General features: G+C 39.0%; 1 protein-coding gene across 2 annotated transcripts in view; it reads right to left on the reverse strand.

Annotated features, from left to right (window-relative positions):
• PRKDC (protein kinase, DNA-activated, catalytic subunit) overlaps positions 1-18,688 on the reverse strand; it is a 180,032-nt gene that overhangs the window by 125,407 nt on the left and 35,937 nt on the right. For both annotated transcript variants that reach the window (XM_084802475.1, XM_084802476.1), the window contains 8 exons: positions 16,274-16,380; positions 12,326-12,416; positions 10,476-10,636; positions 9,516-9,665; positions 7,401-7,508; positions 5,776-6,002; positions 2,061-2,155; positions 1,252-1,351 (listed from right to left, as the gene is read on the reverse strand). In XM_084802475.1, the coding sequence (XP_084658601.1) occupies positions 1,252-1,351; positions 2,061-2,155; positions 5,776-6,002; positions 7,401-7,508; positions 9,516-9,665; positions 10,476-10,636; positions 12,326-12,416; positions 16,274-16,380 (1,039 nt within the window). The remainder of the gene's footprint in view (positions 1-1,251; positions 1,352-2,060; positions 2,156-5,775; positions 6,003-7,400; positions 7,509-9,515; positions 9,666-10,475; positions 10,637-12,325; positions 12,417-16,273; positions 16,381-18,688) is intronic.

Raw genomic sequence — 18,688 nt, forward strand, 5'->3', positions numbered from 1 at the left:
CATCGATGTCCCCCCCTCCCCCCACCCTGCCCTCTTGCAAGTGTAGTTGTCTAATAGGCTAGAGTTTCATCTTTACAGGATGAAAGATCTTTGGGATTGTAGCACAACAGTGTGACTGTATATAACACTACCAGAATGTACATCCAAAAATGCTTCAAGTGATAAGCTTTATATCATACAATTCATCACAATTAAAAATAACAAGTAGGGGCGTGGAGAGATGGCTCAGTGATTAAGAGCACTGACTGCTCTTCTAGAGGTCCTGAGTTCAATTCCCAGCAACCACATGGTGGCTCACAACCATCTATAATGTGATCTGATGCATACTGTATACACAATAAATAAATCTTTAAAGAAAAAAATAAAAATAACAAGTAAACCGGGTGATAGAGGTGCATGCCTCTAACTCCATCCTGTACTTGGAGGCAATAGCAGGTGGATCTTTGTGAGTTTGAGGCCAGTCTGATCTACAGAAAAAATTCCAGGACATCCAGGCCTATACAGAGAAACCCTATTTCAAAAAAGACAAAAGAAGGAAAAAAAAAAAAAAAACAAAACCAAACAAACAAAAATTAAATTAATTAATCGCTACTCAGAGATTCAACTCTTGTGCCACATAAGGTCCTGAGCCGTGCTGAACAGATGTATTTTGAAACCAGGCAGACTGAGTTCCCATCTGACTCTTACATGAGCTAGATTGTCAAAGTGTGTCATAAACCTAAGTATGCATTTTATCCTTCAGGTGACTGTATCTTATTGAATATGATATTCCCTAAAGACTTCCTGGAAACCCTGTTAACAAGGTGCCAATGGTCAGGCTGTTTAAATAGTCACTGACTAGATCTCTGGCCTCTGTAGGGGTTGGTAACTTGACCCTGACTATCTGAATGAACACTGTTTGCTCTACTCACTGTTAAACTACAAAACTTATTTTGAAACAGTTCATGAATAGTCTAGTTAAATAATTACTTACGAAACCTGTTTTCAAACTTAGTATAAGTAAACTACAATGCCTGTCTTAGTTTCAAAGCTTACTGTCGACTTGGACACCTATACAAACCATAATCAAATATTGTCTTCTTGAAACCAAGTATTTTCAAACTTAAAAGTAGAAAACTGACTTCATACCACACTTTTACACAGTTCTTCTTTATAAGATACTTCTTTATATTGGTCACATTCCTCTGACAACCTTCATCAGCTGGAAATCAGCTCTGTGCTGGGTTAAAGAGAAGAAACAGTATCTCCTACCGTGGCAAACGTCGTTTCTTTGCTTTGTTTAAAGAAACGTGCTTCTTTTCAATGATGCGTCTTAGGTGGTCAATGGCATCACAGCACTGCTGAATTGTACCTGCATTTGTATCCAGTACAAAAAGTTTCATAGAAAATATATAGCAGATTATCATTAATAAAGTAGTATTACAAGTTTGTTGCCCTAACTTTGTGATTAGCAAAGTAATACTATAGATTTGTTATTTCTTCATCTCAAAATATGAAATAAAATAAGTGACTTACATTTCAAATCCTAAAATAAAACCCATACGCACGACTGCAGGAAGGCATGGCACATGCATGCATATTATATACATACACTAAAAATGGAGTATCACATTCAAATAGAAACTACATGACCAGCCACTCTCATGACAGACTAGTCCTGTCTGACCATAGCCCAATCTAGGCCAGAGTTGGGGTACATCAAGTCAAAGCCATTTCTTATGGGTTATAAGTTCCTTGGCTTCTCTTTCCCCTGCAGGATAAACTACATTATAGTTTAATATATAGTCACTATAGAAAAGGATGGAATTAAGGATGTAACCACCCAGAATTCACCAACCAGGACTTCTGAGAGCACAGACAGAGTCCTGGAGGAAGAAGACACAAGGAAAACTTTTTACAAATTGGATTTGTGTGTGAGAAAACGGTGTATCTTCCCTCCACATTTATCAGATCTTCTAAGAGGAATGTGCAAAAAAGAAAAACACCACCTCAGGAAAGAACCCTGGATTCTGCAGCAATCAGGGTCAGTATTTAGGCACAACATTTAGGATGACACATACCTAAGGATTTCTCATCTGCATGTGCCAAGGCCAGGCTTTCCATGTATGTCACTAAGGCTTCAAACACAAACTGTTCAACCAAGGATTCTTCTTCCCTGCAAAATAACAAACATTACACTTTCCCTAAGGAAAGAACACATCAATAAAATAAGGATGCAATGTGTTTTTGAGCCAGAGTCTCACTCAATAGTTCAGGCTGAGCTGAAACTCAGTGCCTACATAGCACGGGCACTAACTAAAGAAAGAGTGGTCCACTTGTTGAAAAAATTCATTTTCTTGGAAATTAAGAATAATAAATCAAGCCAGCCATGGTGGCAAACACCTGTAATCCCAGCACTGGGGGAGGCTGAGGCAAGTAGATCTCTGTGAGTTCGAGGTCAGCCTGGTCTACAAAGTGAGTCCAGGACAGCCAAGGCTATAGAGAAGTCCTATCTCAAAACAAAACAAAACAAAAACAACAAAAATCAAATTTAAGTTAAGGCAAAATTTGAATTGCAAATATTTTGGTCCACAGTAAACTATCAATATAAAGGCTAACTAACAGTTTAGCTTCTCTTTTTATGAAAGAAACAAATATCAAGATCTGAGTAACTGAATAGTATCAGGCCATGAATTTTAAGTTATTATATCTAGGATCAAACACACCTTAATTAATCAAAGTATGAACCATTCTAAACAGTGTTTATTTCTGATATCAGAAATAAATCCATGCTTCAGGATTCAGTGAACTCTTGAAAAACATTTTGTATACACTGATTGTGGAAGTATTTTCTTTACAAAACTTGTCAGTTGGTAAGAGGTGCAGTGAATGTACTGGATAAGTCAAAATCCTGCACAAGAACTGTCTAAATTTAGAAACCATCTGACGCGCAGCAGGACTGTGTGGAGAGCAGGGCTCTTGATGCTGATCTGTGCCTGCCGCAGGCCGTGCAGTTTCAGTGCATCTTGTCAACTTGCTGAACACACTTGTGAGATAAGACAGGACTCAGAAAGCTGTAGTGTGGTGGGTCTCAACCTGTGGTTGCACATCAGATATTTACATATCAGGTATTTGCGTGATGAGCATCACTAGCAAAATTACTGTTATAAAGTAGCAGTGAAGTAATTTCTTGGCTGGGGGCAGCACAACATGAGGACTAAAGCGTTGAGAAGGCTGAGAACCACTGCTGTAGTGGAGGAAGCTGGCACCAGACTACCCAACGGTAAGCACGGCTGTTTTGGGTACGAGTCTGGCTCTGGGAGCACTCTAGAGCCATTTGTTACTCAGGTGGTCATCATCAGATGCAGTACACGATGCACGTCACAATCTAAGCTCGTTGTTGTGTAGAACAAGAGGGGATGACATTTTTTTCTTTGTAAATTTCGGTCCGTTCAAGAGGCTTTCCCAATCTGCTTTAGAGTCAGGCGGCTGCTGCGCGGCCCATGCTGAGCCCTCTGGCAGCTTCTCTTGAAGATCAGCTGCAGCCGCTGCTCTCAGTTGGTCCCTGTAAGGCCACGGTATTCCTCTTCTTCCAGCTTGTATCTTTTAGAAAATATTTTGAGCCACCACTGCACTGCACATTCATTATCCATTCTTCAGCCAAATGTGCTGTGTGTGCCCTAAGTTGGCTTCTCTGCCTTACAACCCATTTTTACCTCAGGTAAGAATTACTTAGATTTGCTTTTTGTGTAACATTATTTGTAGTATAAAATAAATGTGAAATAAAGAACAAGAATAAGTTATTAGCTAAATAACAATGTGCGAAATGCACATTACAATGACATAAACCAAAGGCAGAAAGGTGGCTCAGCAGAAGGCACTGGCTACTAAACCTGGTGCTCTAAGTTTAACCTTAGGCACCCATATGGTGGAAGGGAAAGAAACAATCTCTCAGGTCATTCCCTGACTTCTACACACATACTGTGACCTGAATGCAAATACAAATACACACAACACACACACACACACACACACACACACACACACACACACACACACACAAATTAAAATAAAAAATATTAAAGCAGGCTGCAGTGGCACATGCTTTTAATCCCAGCATTAGGGGAATAGTGGCAGCCTGGTCTACAGAGCAAGTTCCAGATCCAAAATTACAATTAATTTTGTACCAATGCAGTAATAATAATGCACATAAAGAATTCTATTGATGGATATCACAATCATGTATAATAGCATCTTAGGCAGTAACAGAATTTATGTATAACGACAGTCTCATAAGATCATACCTGGTGCAGTCATCAAATGTGGGCAAATATGCCATATGGATCATATAACGACAAGACCACCTCAGGACACCTTTCTTGAATATTCTATCATACTTGTCTGTGAAGCTAGCCTCAACAGTGGTTTCAAGCACCAAGAGCTGGCAGCTAGCTGCTTTCACTTGTCACTTTCCAAAATGTCAAGACTATGTAGTTAAGGTCTATATTTCTAAATAAAACTATGAAGAAAAGAAGACAACAAGTAACATGAAATTTGAGAAAAGTAACTATTCTGTAGGGCAAGTCTCTAGACTACAGGTCTTGCTATGCACACAGCCTATAAAGCTCTCATCAGGGACAAACCTAAAGGGCAACCTGTGACTCAGTGTACCTTCCCTTTGTGTCTGTGGAAAGCTGCAGGGCCATCGGACGGCCAGAAGGAGACTGCCTTTAGGTACATTTTAGGTGGGGAAAGCATGTCACCTCTAAGGCCCATGTCACACGCCCAGGAGACCTGCTCTGCCCTTTTAACAGACGAGACTGTGAAATAATGTTCTTCTCTTCTCTCCACGAAGGGAGCGCAGAGCAGGGAGCCTGTGAATCTGCCTGCGTGGCCATTGCTCTTCTCTTCAGGAACTCTTAAGGGTTAGCTTTTGCTGCTCTGAGTAACTTGGTTCTCAACTTGGAGGGTGAGTATGTGGCAATTTGGTGTGCTATTATCACTCTATAAGCATTCTATATTTTATACATTCTTCTGTACATACAGGTCTCCACATTTAAAAAGCTAACAACATATGGCTTCAAGCTCTAGTTAACTCTCATATAAATTTACATGTGGATTCCCCTCTATTCCTCCATCTTCGCTCTACTGATCTCCTCTGTATCCCAGCTGCCATTTTCTAGAAGAAGCTATTCCGACTAAACTCGGGTTCCCACTGTAAGATGACTTAGCAATCTATTATTAGCAGATCACTATTTAATGAAATTAGTTTCAGCCATAAAGCTTTACATTTTTCTATTCTAGTATCTTTCTCAATGGTGGCCCTCATGAAGAGCTGTAATTTATATTATACTTATAATTTTATATTGCAGTATTTGACACAATGCCCGTATAAGATATTCTTTCTTTCTTTGCACAGTCCTCTTCTGACAAGATGCATATGTGTTCTTATAGCTCCCTTCAGCTCCCACGTATTTAGTAAGTAATGCTGAATAAAGGAATGAATTAATGAATAACTCATCTTTCTGTACTAAATGTCTTTCTTGGACTTTTGGAACAGCTAAAACTTTAACTTCACTTTATAATCCCATAACTCCTGAGACTCCGTATCATTAGAGGTGCCTCCCATTTCTCTACCACAGCAGACCCGACCTGGCTCACCATCTCTCACATATTTATGTAATAAATGCTTGACATAAAAATACATGGACTTAAACATCAGGGCACTTTCCAAAATCACACTAACGGTTTCAAGAGCTGTCTTACACATCTTTCCTTGGCACAAAGCTTACACACCTGAATTCCCTGTAGATGTGGTTAAAAGCAAGTGCTGCGCCTAGCCTCTTGAAAGCATTAGGGTGAAGAGCAAGACTGTAGAGCCGCTTGAAAAGTGACTTGCTGTTTACAGGACTCTTCTCTTGCTGCTGAGGTGTTGTTTGCTTAATGGACCACTTGAGGAATTCGTGAATACACCGTCCACAAAAATCTCTTAAGGTACAGTCAACAGGGTCCACAATACCATCCTTAATCAAGACAAAGACAGATTTATTGTTTATTGTTATATCCATAGATTGATTATTTTGTGTGAGTATATATTACAACATTCAGGAGGTTGAGGCAAGAACCTCTGAGTTTTAGGCTAACCTGAGATACTCAATAAGTTCCAGTCCAGCCTGGGCTATACACTGAACTATATTATATATAGCTATATTATATATATATATCATCCAGTGACCGTTCATTGCCCATAACAAGGCATATGATCTGAGTGAATCTGACAATAAAGCTGGTGATGAACTGCCTGACTGCCCTGAACAAACATTGATATGTGATTCCACTATATATTCCACACAGCAAAACGGTGAAACAGGAGTCCTCACAAATATATGACATTTCTTTTTCCTTGATGTTCTTGTCAACTTGTGTTTTTGCTGGCTCCAACTTAATAGAAAATGTTAGACAGATGCATCATAGAATCAGTTTGCAAGAAAGAATTAAAACATGTTTGGACATTAGGTATTTCACTGGAACTTTTGCTATTTTATTTATTTAAATTTTTCATTTTTAAAAAGAAGGGTTCTGTACAGCCTAGGCTTGTATAAAACTGCTATGCCGCTGAGGCTGGTATTAAACTCAATCCTCCTGTCTCTAATGAACAAGTGTAACAATTACAGGCATGCACAGGGGATTCTAACATGAACATATAACTCCAGCTCCCCTAAATGGATGAAAATAAATACGCATCAAAGCCAGCACAGCTCAGCTCACTGAACCAGTGAGCAGGTCCTAATGACTACCTCTACCACCTCAGAGACTCCAAAACCCTCCAGCTGATGAACCTGAATGCAAGAGAAAACCAGGGAAGCTAAAAATTCCCTGTACTCTTGAATTAAATACTGTACCATGAATTAAAAAGACAAACTACTGTTATTAATGAAGAATATTTTACTTCTCACACCTACAACATATTCACACCACATATTCTTTCTCTCTTATGCCCTTAATATGTATAATTTTTTAAAATATATAGCTGCTTAGAGAGCAGAACAAAGCTGGCATGTTGGCGCATGCCTTTAATCCCAGAACTCGGGGGGCAGATGCAGGCAGTTCTCTGTGAGTTCAGGGCCAGGCTGATCTACAAAGAGAAATTCAGGGCAGCCAGGAATACACAGAGAAACCCTGTCTTGGGGGGTTAGGGTGGAAAAGAAAGTAACATAAAAATACATGTTGACTAAATCTTAGTTATCGATACTGAAAATGTCATTTACGAAAACAAATATTGTATTGTGTCAGAAAAAAAGACAGTCTAGAGATAGACTACATTTTGTTATGTTAACAAGGAACTTTTCATAAAGATCTAAATGTACATTAAATTTCTGCACTCAGTTGGAATCAATGGTAAAGAATCAAATGCTGCTTACCAGTATGGCTTCTAGTAAGGCCACAGTATCTTGACTTTCAAATTTCTTATTGTTAGTGAACCAGTGAATCAGCTGCATAACAAGTGGTTCATAGAGCTGCCTTGTCACCTGAGGAGACATTCCTAATGTGGTTACAGGCTTTTTATGAAAACAAATGAACACTGAGCACTGAACACTTAAATGGCACTTTCAACGAGGCAAGATGAAACAAAGCTTTCACTGTTTCATTAGCTTCTTTGGTTCAGTTTCATGATGAACAGAGTCCAGGAAAGGAATATATACACAGTAAAGCGCACTGTTCATCTAATTGGGAGAGCAATTTAAGATACTTAAATTTGTGTCAGGGTCTAGGTGCCTGAGCCTCCCATTCACACATCCTCTTTGAAGTCCAAGATCTAGCCTAAAACCAGAGCCAGTGGGCGGGCTCAGTCTGAACAGCCAGGACTGTGCCATCCACAACCAACAGACGCTTCACACAGCATATACAGCCTGCCTCTCCACAGAGCCAGGTCGTGTACCTCTCGGGTCCCTCTATATACCTTCTCAAACCCCCCAGATCAATCCCTGGTGCCTAGTTCTAGGCTTAGTTTGGGCAGTCCTGCTTGTCCTACCCATAATTCTCAGATCCTTCCAGGACCCTGTGCTGTCCAATGTCTCCTACAAGCCAAATCCTACACTTAGCAGGGGAGTCGGCCTGGTCCTCCCTGTCACTCACCCTCCCTAGCACCACAAGTCAAGCTCAGTACCCACATTAGTACCTCTGTTGAGCCTGGACATTCTGCTTGAGCTGCCCACAACTGACAGGCTTCTCGTGCAGTGCCCACACCACCACCTCCCAACCCACCAGTCCTACAGAAATGCTCTCCAATGAGAACTGCCTATACAAACTCCAGGCCATAGACCTGAAAAAAGCAATCATAAATTTCACCAAAGAATTCAAGGAGTTTAAAGAAGAGACAAACAAACAAATTGAAAGACAAACAACAACAACAACAACAAAAACCCACAAACGTTAAGATTGATAGAAATGATAAAGAGACAAACCAGGACTTGAAACTGAAGTCAACAGGAGACAGAAACGTGGAAGAATTCAAGCTAAAATAAAGGTGGAAAAAACTAATAATCCAACTAGAAAGCTCAAAAGAATGCCTTACAAGTAGAATGAACCAAGCAGACGACAGAATATCAGGTCTCTAAGAAAAAGTAGAGAAACTAGACCTAACAAGCAAAGATTGAGTAAATACTGGAAGACAGACAGACAGACAGACAGACAGGCAGAGGAAATGTAGGGCACAATGAAAAGACCAAATCTTTGAGTTATCGGCATAGATGAGGAAGAGCCTCAGGTCAGTGGCACAGACTAGATCTTCAACGCAGTAACAGAAGAAAACTTCCCAAACCAAGGAATAACACATACCATGAAGACACAAGCACACAGAACGCCACATAGACAAGGCCACAACGGGAACACCTCATGGCTCACCACAGCTAAAACACTAAGTATTCAAAGCTGTAAGAGGGGAAAAAATCCGTCACAACAACAGTTGATTTCTCAGTGGGAAGACTGAAAGCCAGAGGAGCCTGGAGAAAGGCTCCCCAAGTTCTAAATGACCAAGACCACTGGCCTAGACTAGTGTATCAAGAAAAACTATCTGCTCCAATTGAAGGTAAAGAAAAAAACAGTTCCCCGATACAGTCTTAAACATTTTGTATCTAGAAGACTTGAATCCTAGCACACCTTTCATCTCAGCAGAGCGGACAGATCTCTGAGTTCCTGGTCAACCTGATCTACAGAGTAAGTTAAAGGACAGCCAGGATGACACAGAGAAGCCCTGTCTCAAAACCTGCCCCCAAATTAAAACGTTATTTAAATAATGTTCCAATGCCCAGGTCACTGGACCGTGTAACTTACACTGTACAGAGTAGCAGGCAGGCAACAGTGACGCCAATAAGACCACATTCCTTCTCTATGTATGTGTGTGCTGGCCCCACATCTGCTGTAATTCCGGCTCTTCCAAGCTCGGGGATTCTAAGCATGGACTACCATGCCCAGCCTGAGATTACATTTTAGTGTGGCTTTTGCAATTATTTAAATCATCATAATCCTGTACTTACTTGATCCACGTCACATGCGAGCTGAAGTAGCACAGGAAATGTGTGCTTATAGAGCTGGTACATGGGAGGCAAGCCTTGGCCTTCAGGCATCTGAGTGGCTCTTCCCAACATAAACATAACCACACTGTGCAACAGTTCACAAGCTGCCACCTAAGAGAGACCAAGTTCAATAGAGCTCTCATCATCACATTTACAAGGGAGTATTCTGAAGTTCTTTCTTTACATTAGTCATTTAAGAGGAAAACTTTTTATTGTGGGTAACTACTCCATACTCCAAATAAAAAACTGAAAATAGCAGTTTTTATATAAAATTAATGTTTTTGCTCTCTTTAATCTTGATCCAAGATTTAAGAATTGAAATTTTAAAATTTCAGATTCTGAGGGTCATACATTCATAAAAAATATTTCACACAGTTTAGAACCATACACCCTGGCTTCGTTAGTAAATACCACCTTATTAAGTACATTTTGGAAGCATATTAAAAATTTATAAATTAACAGGGCATGGTGGCACTCCCAGCACTCGGGAGGCCGATTGCTGTGAGTTCCAGGCCAGCCTGGTCTACAAAGCAAGTCTAGGGCAGTCAAGACTACACAGAGAAATGTTGTCTTGAAAAAAATAGAAAAGTTTACAAATTACTGGTAACATTTGTGATTATCTGTTACCAATCTCCCAGGTTAAAGGAGTCATCAAATTCTTGACAAGTATCATTTTAAAACGTATTTTGCATTGCATTTTCTGTGACAAAGAACATCTGGTACATGTATTCTTTGACAGGCTATCTATTACAATGAATTATACTTAATTTTCATTTATCAGTGACAGCTACTTCTGAAAAAAATTAAAAGTAATGATGTTAAAATGGCTAGTATATCGCAGCGCCTGTTTCTTAACCAATATGTACATGTTTTTAAAGCAATACACTATAAAGAATGAAATAAATGAAGAAAAAAAAATACTTTAGTTTGCCGATCACTAGCAGAAAGAGCCAGCTCAGTGATCCGAGGCAGGAAGACATCCAGATAGATGACGGGCTTCATCTCTCTGAAGGGAACAGCAAAGATGAGTCTTTTCTCCCTGTCCCACGCCACATACTTCTTCATTCTTTCTCCTGATGCAGCTGATGAAGACATGGTAGAAAAGGTCTCTTCATTCAACATCTTTCCTCTCACCTCTCGCTAGCTAAATGAGGGTGCTTCCGAGCACTCTGTCTTTCTGTTTTTCTGCTTTGGATACATAAGAATATTAAAACCACTGATACTCTTCTTTCTAAATTTCACCTAACTAAAACCATGACTCATTAGGAATATCCAAATTCAGTGAGAGCTACTTAAAACATAAGACAGAAAATAATATGTATAATTAAAAACAAAACTTCTCTTAGCCAGGTGTGGTGGCACAAGCCTTTAATTCTTGCACTTGGGAGGCAGAAGCAGGGGCATTCTAATGAGTTCTTGGCCAGCCAAGATTACCTAAGACCTTTTCTCAAAAAATATATTAAATCAAAGCAAAACAAAATTCCTCTTTTAAATGGACTATGGAGATGGTTCAGTGGATTAAGTGTGTTCCATACAAACGTGAGAACCACAGTTCAGATTGTGAGTGCAAGCCTACATACTGGGTGAACATGGCAGCCTGCCTAAGCTGCCTATATTGAGATAGATACCTGAGCAAGGTGGCCCCTTAGACTAGATATGTAGGCGAGCCCTTGGTTCAACTGAGAGATGTTGCTGCAGAGAATAAGGCAGAGAGTGGTCAAGGAAGACTCCTGACATTAGCCTGAGGCTTCCACATGAGCATGCTCCTGTGCACAGACACACGCGGGCAAACAGTGCCAACGCTGCCTCTTGAAAACACCTTCCACATATAGGTTCTAATTTCTTAAAGACCCAAAAGTCTCCAGTTACCACTAAATTTCAAAAGTAAAAGTAGCTGAGTTTTTCTTATATAAGAACACTCTAAAGCTATTCACATATTTAAAATGTTAAGTTTAGGCACTGGAGAGAGGAATCAGTGGTCCATAGTCCTTGCTATTCTTGAAGAAGACCTGTGTGTGGTTCCCAGCACCCACATGCTGGTAACTCCAGTTCCAGGGGATCAGATGCTCCCTTCTGACCCCCATGGGTACCAGGCATTAATGTGGTGCATATACATACATTCAGGCAAAACATGAAATCTAAAAAAACATAAATAAAAATACAAAGCTGAGAATATTAAATTTAGCCTTCTCCCATGAGGCTACGGTTGGTGGGGCTGTCTCACACCTAAGGCCAGAAGGCGATGCCTGTAAAGATGAAAGTCTCTGAAAGCCCAGTACGGTTGCACAGACCTCTCTAATCCTAGCAATCAGGAGGTAGAAGCTGGTAGATCGTTTTAGGTTTGAAGCCTGCCTAGTCTGTATACCATGTTCTATGCCAGCCAGTCTGGGCTTCATAGTTTATTCATGTCAAAGAGAAGACAAAATGTTTCTTGAGCTGATCAACTCTAGGTTCCAATTTGTTTTGAAAAGTAGAGAGTATGTGCTAGACTTAGAATATGGTTTCAGATTCTGAATATAACCACACAGGACAAAGTGAAACTGACCAGTTTTGAGGATATCTGAAATAGAATAATACTACGCTATGGTAGACCAAACTGGTGCTCATTTCTACAGTGGCAATAATATTGAGCTGGGTACAACATAAAGGAAATACTTCACAGTGTGAATACTAGTTGCTGCTGTCCAGAAAAGACTGGTGAAAAATAAACAGGCACATTTTCAACTCCAAGTACTAACGTGTCTACAGGGTTATTTTAGGGAAAAGCTTACCTGTCACAAGATTTTTGTTTATTTGTCCTCCTAGAGCTCCCAGTATTTGTACTACTCTAATTCTTATTTCTTCTAAGGATAGTGCTTCATCCTGAAAATTTGTACAAATGTGATAAGTGAGTTTAAAAATTAAAGAGAAAAAGGAAGAACACCTATTCTTAATATATCCTAATGGTTAATTAAATCCTAAACAGTACTATTAATGCTTGAGAATCCATAAAAGAAGTTTGTCTTGCACTGTTTCAGGTACATATCCAGTTCAAGGCCAGCAGCTCCAAAGTTTTTGGAAGGCCCTTTATACTCTTAAAAAGTACCAAGGACACCCACAGCACCTTTGTTTATATGAGACACATTCCTAAATATTCCATTAGAAATTCAAACTTTCAAACAGGTATCATGTTAAAAATACTAACCCAGTTATGTTAAAAACCACATATTTGCCAGGCGCAGTTGCGCACGCCTGTGATCTCAGCACTCGGGAGGCAGAACGAGGTGGATCTCTGTGAGTTCGAGGCCAGCCTGGTCTACAAAGCAAATCCAGGACAGCCAAGGATACAAAGAGAAACCCTGTCTCGAGGGAAAAGAAAGAAAGAAAGAAAGAAAGAAGGAAAGAAGGAAAGAAAGAAAGAAAACAAAATTACCCAACATATTTTTATGAAAATTAGTTTTTTAAAACAAAAGCCCTCAAAAGAGTGGACCTGTTTCACACTGGTGCAAAGGCCTTTAGTTTTATTCACAGGAGCCACAGAGCTCACACAGGGGTGTAGGTAGAAGAGAAAGTAGCATTTTGTAGTCATTTTAAACAATTGATTATCCTTCATATCATACAACGCAGAGTGTGAAGCCTAATCAATGAATGTTTACATATACTCTATTCTGCTAAATTCATTCACTTATCTTGTACTTTGAATGGATTATTTTTATAATCATGCACTGTTCATCTGAAAATACTGGTTCACTGGAGTAAGCAGATTTCCCTCATGTTGACATATTTCTTTGCAGATGCCTAAAATTACATTTGTTGGTATCATCACCAATCTCATGAGAAAAAACACTCAAGTATCAGCTATCAAACTTACTGTAATAGTTGTGTGTTAACATTAAACATGTTTTCCTTAAAGTGGCAGGCTTTCTCTCACTAAAAGAAAATGTTGGCCAAATGGCAAGTCTGAATAACGCAGAGCAAGGAAACCTCAATTGAGACACTGGCTCTGTAGTGCTGGCCTGGGGGCATGTGTGTGGGAAGACCCGGCCCACTGTGGGCAGTGCTACCCCTGGAGATCTTGGGTTATGGGAAAGGTATGGCAAGTAAGTCATAAAAAGAGGTTCGGTTTTTTCCTTTTTTCCCTCCGTGATCTCTGCTTCAGTTAATCCTTCTGGTGGGAACTGGCTTCCTTTGATGGTGAACTTAAACCTGTAAGCTCAAGACCCTCTTTCTTCCCACTGATGGAAGGAAGAGAATATAATTATCATTTTAATATGAATCCAACATAATCCACCTACTGCCTTCCACTGCAGTCCCTGGCTGAGAGCCACAGAACTAAGGACAGGACGGGTCACATTTTACTGGGCTTAGCTTGTTGTCCTCCTGCTGGCTCCTTTCTGCTATCCTGAAAAAGCTCATACAAAGCTCCCTACGGAATGGTCAGCACAGCTACTGTTTACATAAGACCCTGTTTGCTAGAGAAAGGATGTCCTAATCACTATCCACACCATTTGCTTCTGTAAACATGCTTAATCTGCACTGGAAACTTCCCTTCAGAGGTCATAAGACCCAGAGACCAACCTCAGAACAGTGATGTACACAGGGATTTCAGCACTGTTAATCAAACTTTAGAAGCTATAAAAAAAACTGCAGGATGAGGATAGCTCTTACGAAAACTACCTGTGTTTCAGGCCCACGACAGAGATGGAACACAGTGAGTTCTCCAACTCTCTGAGTGCTGCTTGGTTAGTTTGGTCTGACATCAGGAAGTGGCACCATTTGAGAAGGATTAGCAGATGTGGCTTTGTTGGAGTGTATGTGGCCTTAGAGGAAGTGTGTTACTAGGAGTGGGGTTTGAGGTTAAAAAGTCCCAGGCCAGTGACTCTCTTCCTGCTGCCCTCAGCAGATCCAGATGCAGAACGCTCAGCTCCTCCTCCAGCACCATGTCTGCCTGCGTGCTGCCGTGCTCCCTGCCATGCTCCCTGCCGTGATGGCGATTTTAAACAAGCCCCAGTGAAATGCTTTCTTTTATAAGAGCTGTCATGGTCATGGTTTCTTCACAGCAACAGAACAATATTAATAGAGAAACTGGTATCAGGAGTGGGGTATTGTAGTGACAGGCCTGACGGTGCTGCTCGCTGGCTGAAGGTGAACTTGGGACTCTGGATTAGGAAAGCAGCTGAACCCTTTAAGTGGAGCTTAATGGGCCATGCTAGTAGAAGCATGGAAAACAGTGGTGCTGAGAGCAATGTAGGTGGTGACAGCCTAGCTCAAGAGGACGCAGAAGAGGTAAGTAGTCAGTGGCCTAGCTTGTGATATCTTGACAAAGAATGTTACTGCTTTCTTACGTTGTTCAAAAAGATCTGCCTGAAGCAGAACAGACAAGTTTTAGATTAATGGTGCTAGCAGAGGAGACTAGTATTGATAGTGTCATGTGGTTATTAGTGGTCACTCTTATATCTATAATGAAAAGGAGCAGGCCGGAGAAGTGGCTCAGTGGTTAAGAGCACTGATTGCTCTTCCAGAGGTCATAAGTTCAATTCCCAGCAACCACATGGTGGCTCACAACCATCTATAATGTGATCTGATGCCCTCCTCTGGCCTTCAGGTCTACATGCAGGCAGAGCTTTGTATACATAATAAATAAATAAATAAATAAATCTTAAAAAAAAAAGAAAAGGAGCAAGATATAGATAGATAGATTAGATAGATAGATAGATTAAATATATATAGATAGATAGATAGTAAAAAGAAGGGAGCATCAGGAAGTATAATGGAATTAAGTCCAGTGTTCAAAGTGATAAAAAGTTTAAAGAAAAGTAGCATGTTGTCCTGTCTGCCACACACTCCCTGCCAGGATAATGCTGTAAGCCTGCTCTCCCTCAGTGAGATGCTATCTTTTACAAGAGTTGCCCTGGTCACGATGTCTCTTCACAGCAATGGAGCAGTGACTAGGACACATATTTTGGGTTGAATCCATGATCTTAGGAAATATACATTGTCTATCTATAAGAAAAATTTTATTTATAAATCCAGAGATATGTTCAAATTATTTTATTCCATTGTTTATATGTGATAAAATTATTCAAAAGCTTAAAATATTATTTCTAGTTTTATCCAAGTCTCTCAATCAAAAACTTCCAAGACTAAATATACATATCCAAGAGTTTTTAGTCAAGTTTTAACACTGAGCTTTTCAATTTTTAAATTTTATTTCAAGCAAAGAATACTTTCTCCAAAATAAGTTCATTTTCTTTTATTTTTCTTTCTTTTTTCTTAAAAATAATTTTTATTTAGTTTTACTTTATGTGCACTGGTATGTAGATGTCAGATGCCTTGGAACTGGACTTACAGACAGTTGTGAGCTGCCATGTGGTTGCTGGGAATAGAACCCAGGTCCTTTGGAAGAGCAGCAGTGCACTTAACCACTGAGCCATCTTTCCAGCCCTTTTTTACATTTTTTTAATCCTATCATAGAATTTAAAAAAAAAAATCTAACCAAGGAAATACCAACAAAAGCACAAAGCAAAGCAAGCAAGGAAGCAAATAATCACAGAAAAACAAGAGAGAATTTAACCTGATGTAAAGACATCTATAAGAACACATCAGTCTTACACACCCCCATCAAGTGTTCTGACTTGCTTGGTGAAGTTTGGGGTTTTTTTTGTTTTGTTTTTTGGTTTGACTTTTCATAAGTTAATCTCTGAATTACTTAAGGTAAAGAAAGACAAATGATTCCTTACTGGTGAAATATTTGTAGTCCTTTTCAGGTGCTTCAATACAGCACTATTAAATCCCTTCTGGGCAGCTCGAGAAAGTGCTGACACTTCCCAGAAGCTCTTGGTTTCATCTATGGGCAGTAAACAAAAAAGAAAACAAACAAACAATGTTATCATCACTCACACTACATTGTGAAATAGAAACATTAAACTCATGGTTATTTAAAATATGATTTCAAAACTTAAAACTCTAGAACAAACCAACCCAAAATCAGTAACACAATTAATACCTCAATTAACACAAATATTTCAATAATAACTTTAAATGTCAGTGGGCTCAATTCTCCAACCATAACACAGACTGACTGTGTAGATAAAAAGCAACATCTATCTGCTGCCTACAAAGATGCCATCTTAGCTTTAAAGATAGTCACCACCTTCGAGTTAAAAGATGGACAAAAGTACTCCAATCAAATGGGACCAGGAAGAAAGCAAGTGTCTCTATAATAACTGATGAAACAGACTTCAAACTGAAACTAATGAGACTAGATAAAAAGGGACATTTCATTCTAATCTAGGAAACCATTAATAAAGAAGACATTACTATCTTAAATATATACACAGCAAACACTAGGACACTTCACTCAATTAAAAACCAAACTACTTGATTTAAAGACACATATAAACATCAACCCATCAACAGTAGGTCATTTCAATCCCAATTTTCTCCAGTACATCATATGAACAAAATATAAACAGGAATAGAGAAACTCAGATGTGACATCACACAATATCATTTAAACATCATATAAGTGGGCTTAACAGGTATCTACAGAATCTTCTATCCAAACAGAGAAGAATACACATTCTACGCAGTAGCAGCATATGGAAGCTTTTATAAAATAAACCATATCCTGGGACACAAAACAAATCTAAAAATTCAAAAAAATCAAAAGCACTCCTTATATTTTATCTAACCATAATGTATTAATACTTAAAATAGAAAACCTGTAGTAATAGGTAGATTCATGGAAATTAAACAACTCATTACTAAATAATGACTAGATCAAAGAAAAAAAACAAGAAAGAAATAAAAACTTTAATGAATCTAAATGAAAATGAAAACACAACCCAATAAAACATTTAGGACACATTGAAGGCAGTTCTAGGAAGGAAATTGATAGCTCTAAGGTTCTACATTAAAAAACCAAAACAAAACAAAACCAGAAATAACACAAATGGCTTAATTAATATAACTCAAACGTTTGCAAAAATAATAACAAAACATATCAAACCCAGTCAGCAGCAATAAATAATAAAAATCATAACAGAAATCAAGGAAAAGAAAAAAAAAATCCATAAATCTAAGAGCTTGTTCTTTGAGAAGATAAACAAAACTGACAGACCGCTGGCCCAACTAACAATGAGAGAAATCTAAATTAAGCAAATCAGAAATGAAGAGGAAAATATTAAAACAGACACCAAAGAAATTTAGAATGTTAGCTGGGTTCGGCGGTGCACAGCTGTAATCCCAGCACTTTGGGAGGCAGAAGCAGGTAGATCTCTGTGAGTTCCACAAAGTGAGTCCAGAACAAGCCAAGGCAACACAGAGAAACCCTGTCTCCAATAAATAAATTAATTAATTAATTAAAAGAAAGAAAAAAAGAAAGAAATTGAGAATGTGATAGGGGAATATTTTAAAAATCTGTACTCTATTAAGGTGAAAAACCTAAAAGAAATGGATAGATACAGCCATACTACCACAAGTAAGGCAGGAAGAAGTTAACAACTTACGCAGACTCATAACAAATGAGGAGATTAAAATAGTAATAAGAAGCCTTCCAAGTTAAAAATAAAACAGAAATGTCCAAGACCAAAAAGATTCACAGCAGACTTCTATCAGACTTTCAAATATCTACAGCTAGTCCTTCTTAAACTATTCAAGAGAGGGAGGGAGGGTGGGAGGGAGGGAGGGGGGGGAGAGAGAGAGAGACAGACAGACAGACAGAGACAGAGACAGACACACACACACACACACACACACACGGGGGGGGGGGGGGGACGAGAGACTAGGAAGAGCACTCTCAAATGTCTACTACAAAGCTAATATCACTCTAAAACCCAAACCAGGTAAAGACAGAAAAACAACAACAACAAAAGCAAACTACAGGCAAATATCTCTGATGAATGTAGACGCAAATACTCAATAAAATAGCTGCAAAGAGAATACAGACACATCAAAAAGCCTATACACCAAGAACAAGTTGGTGCTTTATCCCTTAAATGCAGAAATGATTCAACATACTCAAGTCAATAAATTATAATAAACCCACATAAATGTATTTAAGAAAAAAATCATGATGATCAATAAGTGCAAAAAAAAAGCCTTGAGGAAAAATCTAATATACCTTCATTATAAAAGTCTTACAGAATGTAAGG

The sequence above is a fragment of the Acomys minous genome (genome assembly GCF_964271855.1).
Source record: "Acomys minous genome assembly, chromosome: 11".
In the NCBI taxonomy this organism is placed as follows: Eukaryota; Metazoa; Chordata; class Mammalia; order Rodentia; family Muridae; genus Acomys; species Acomys minous.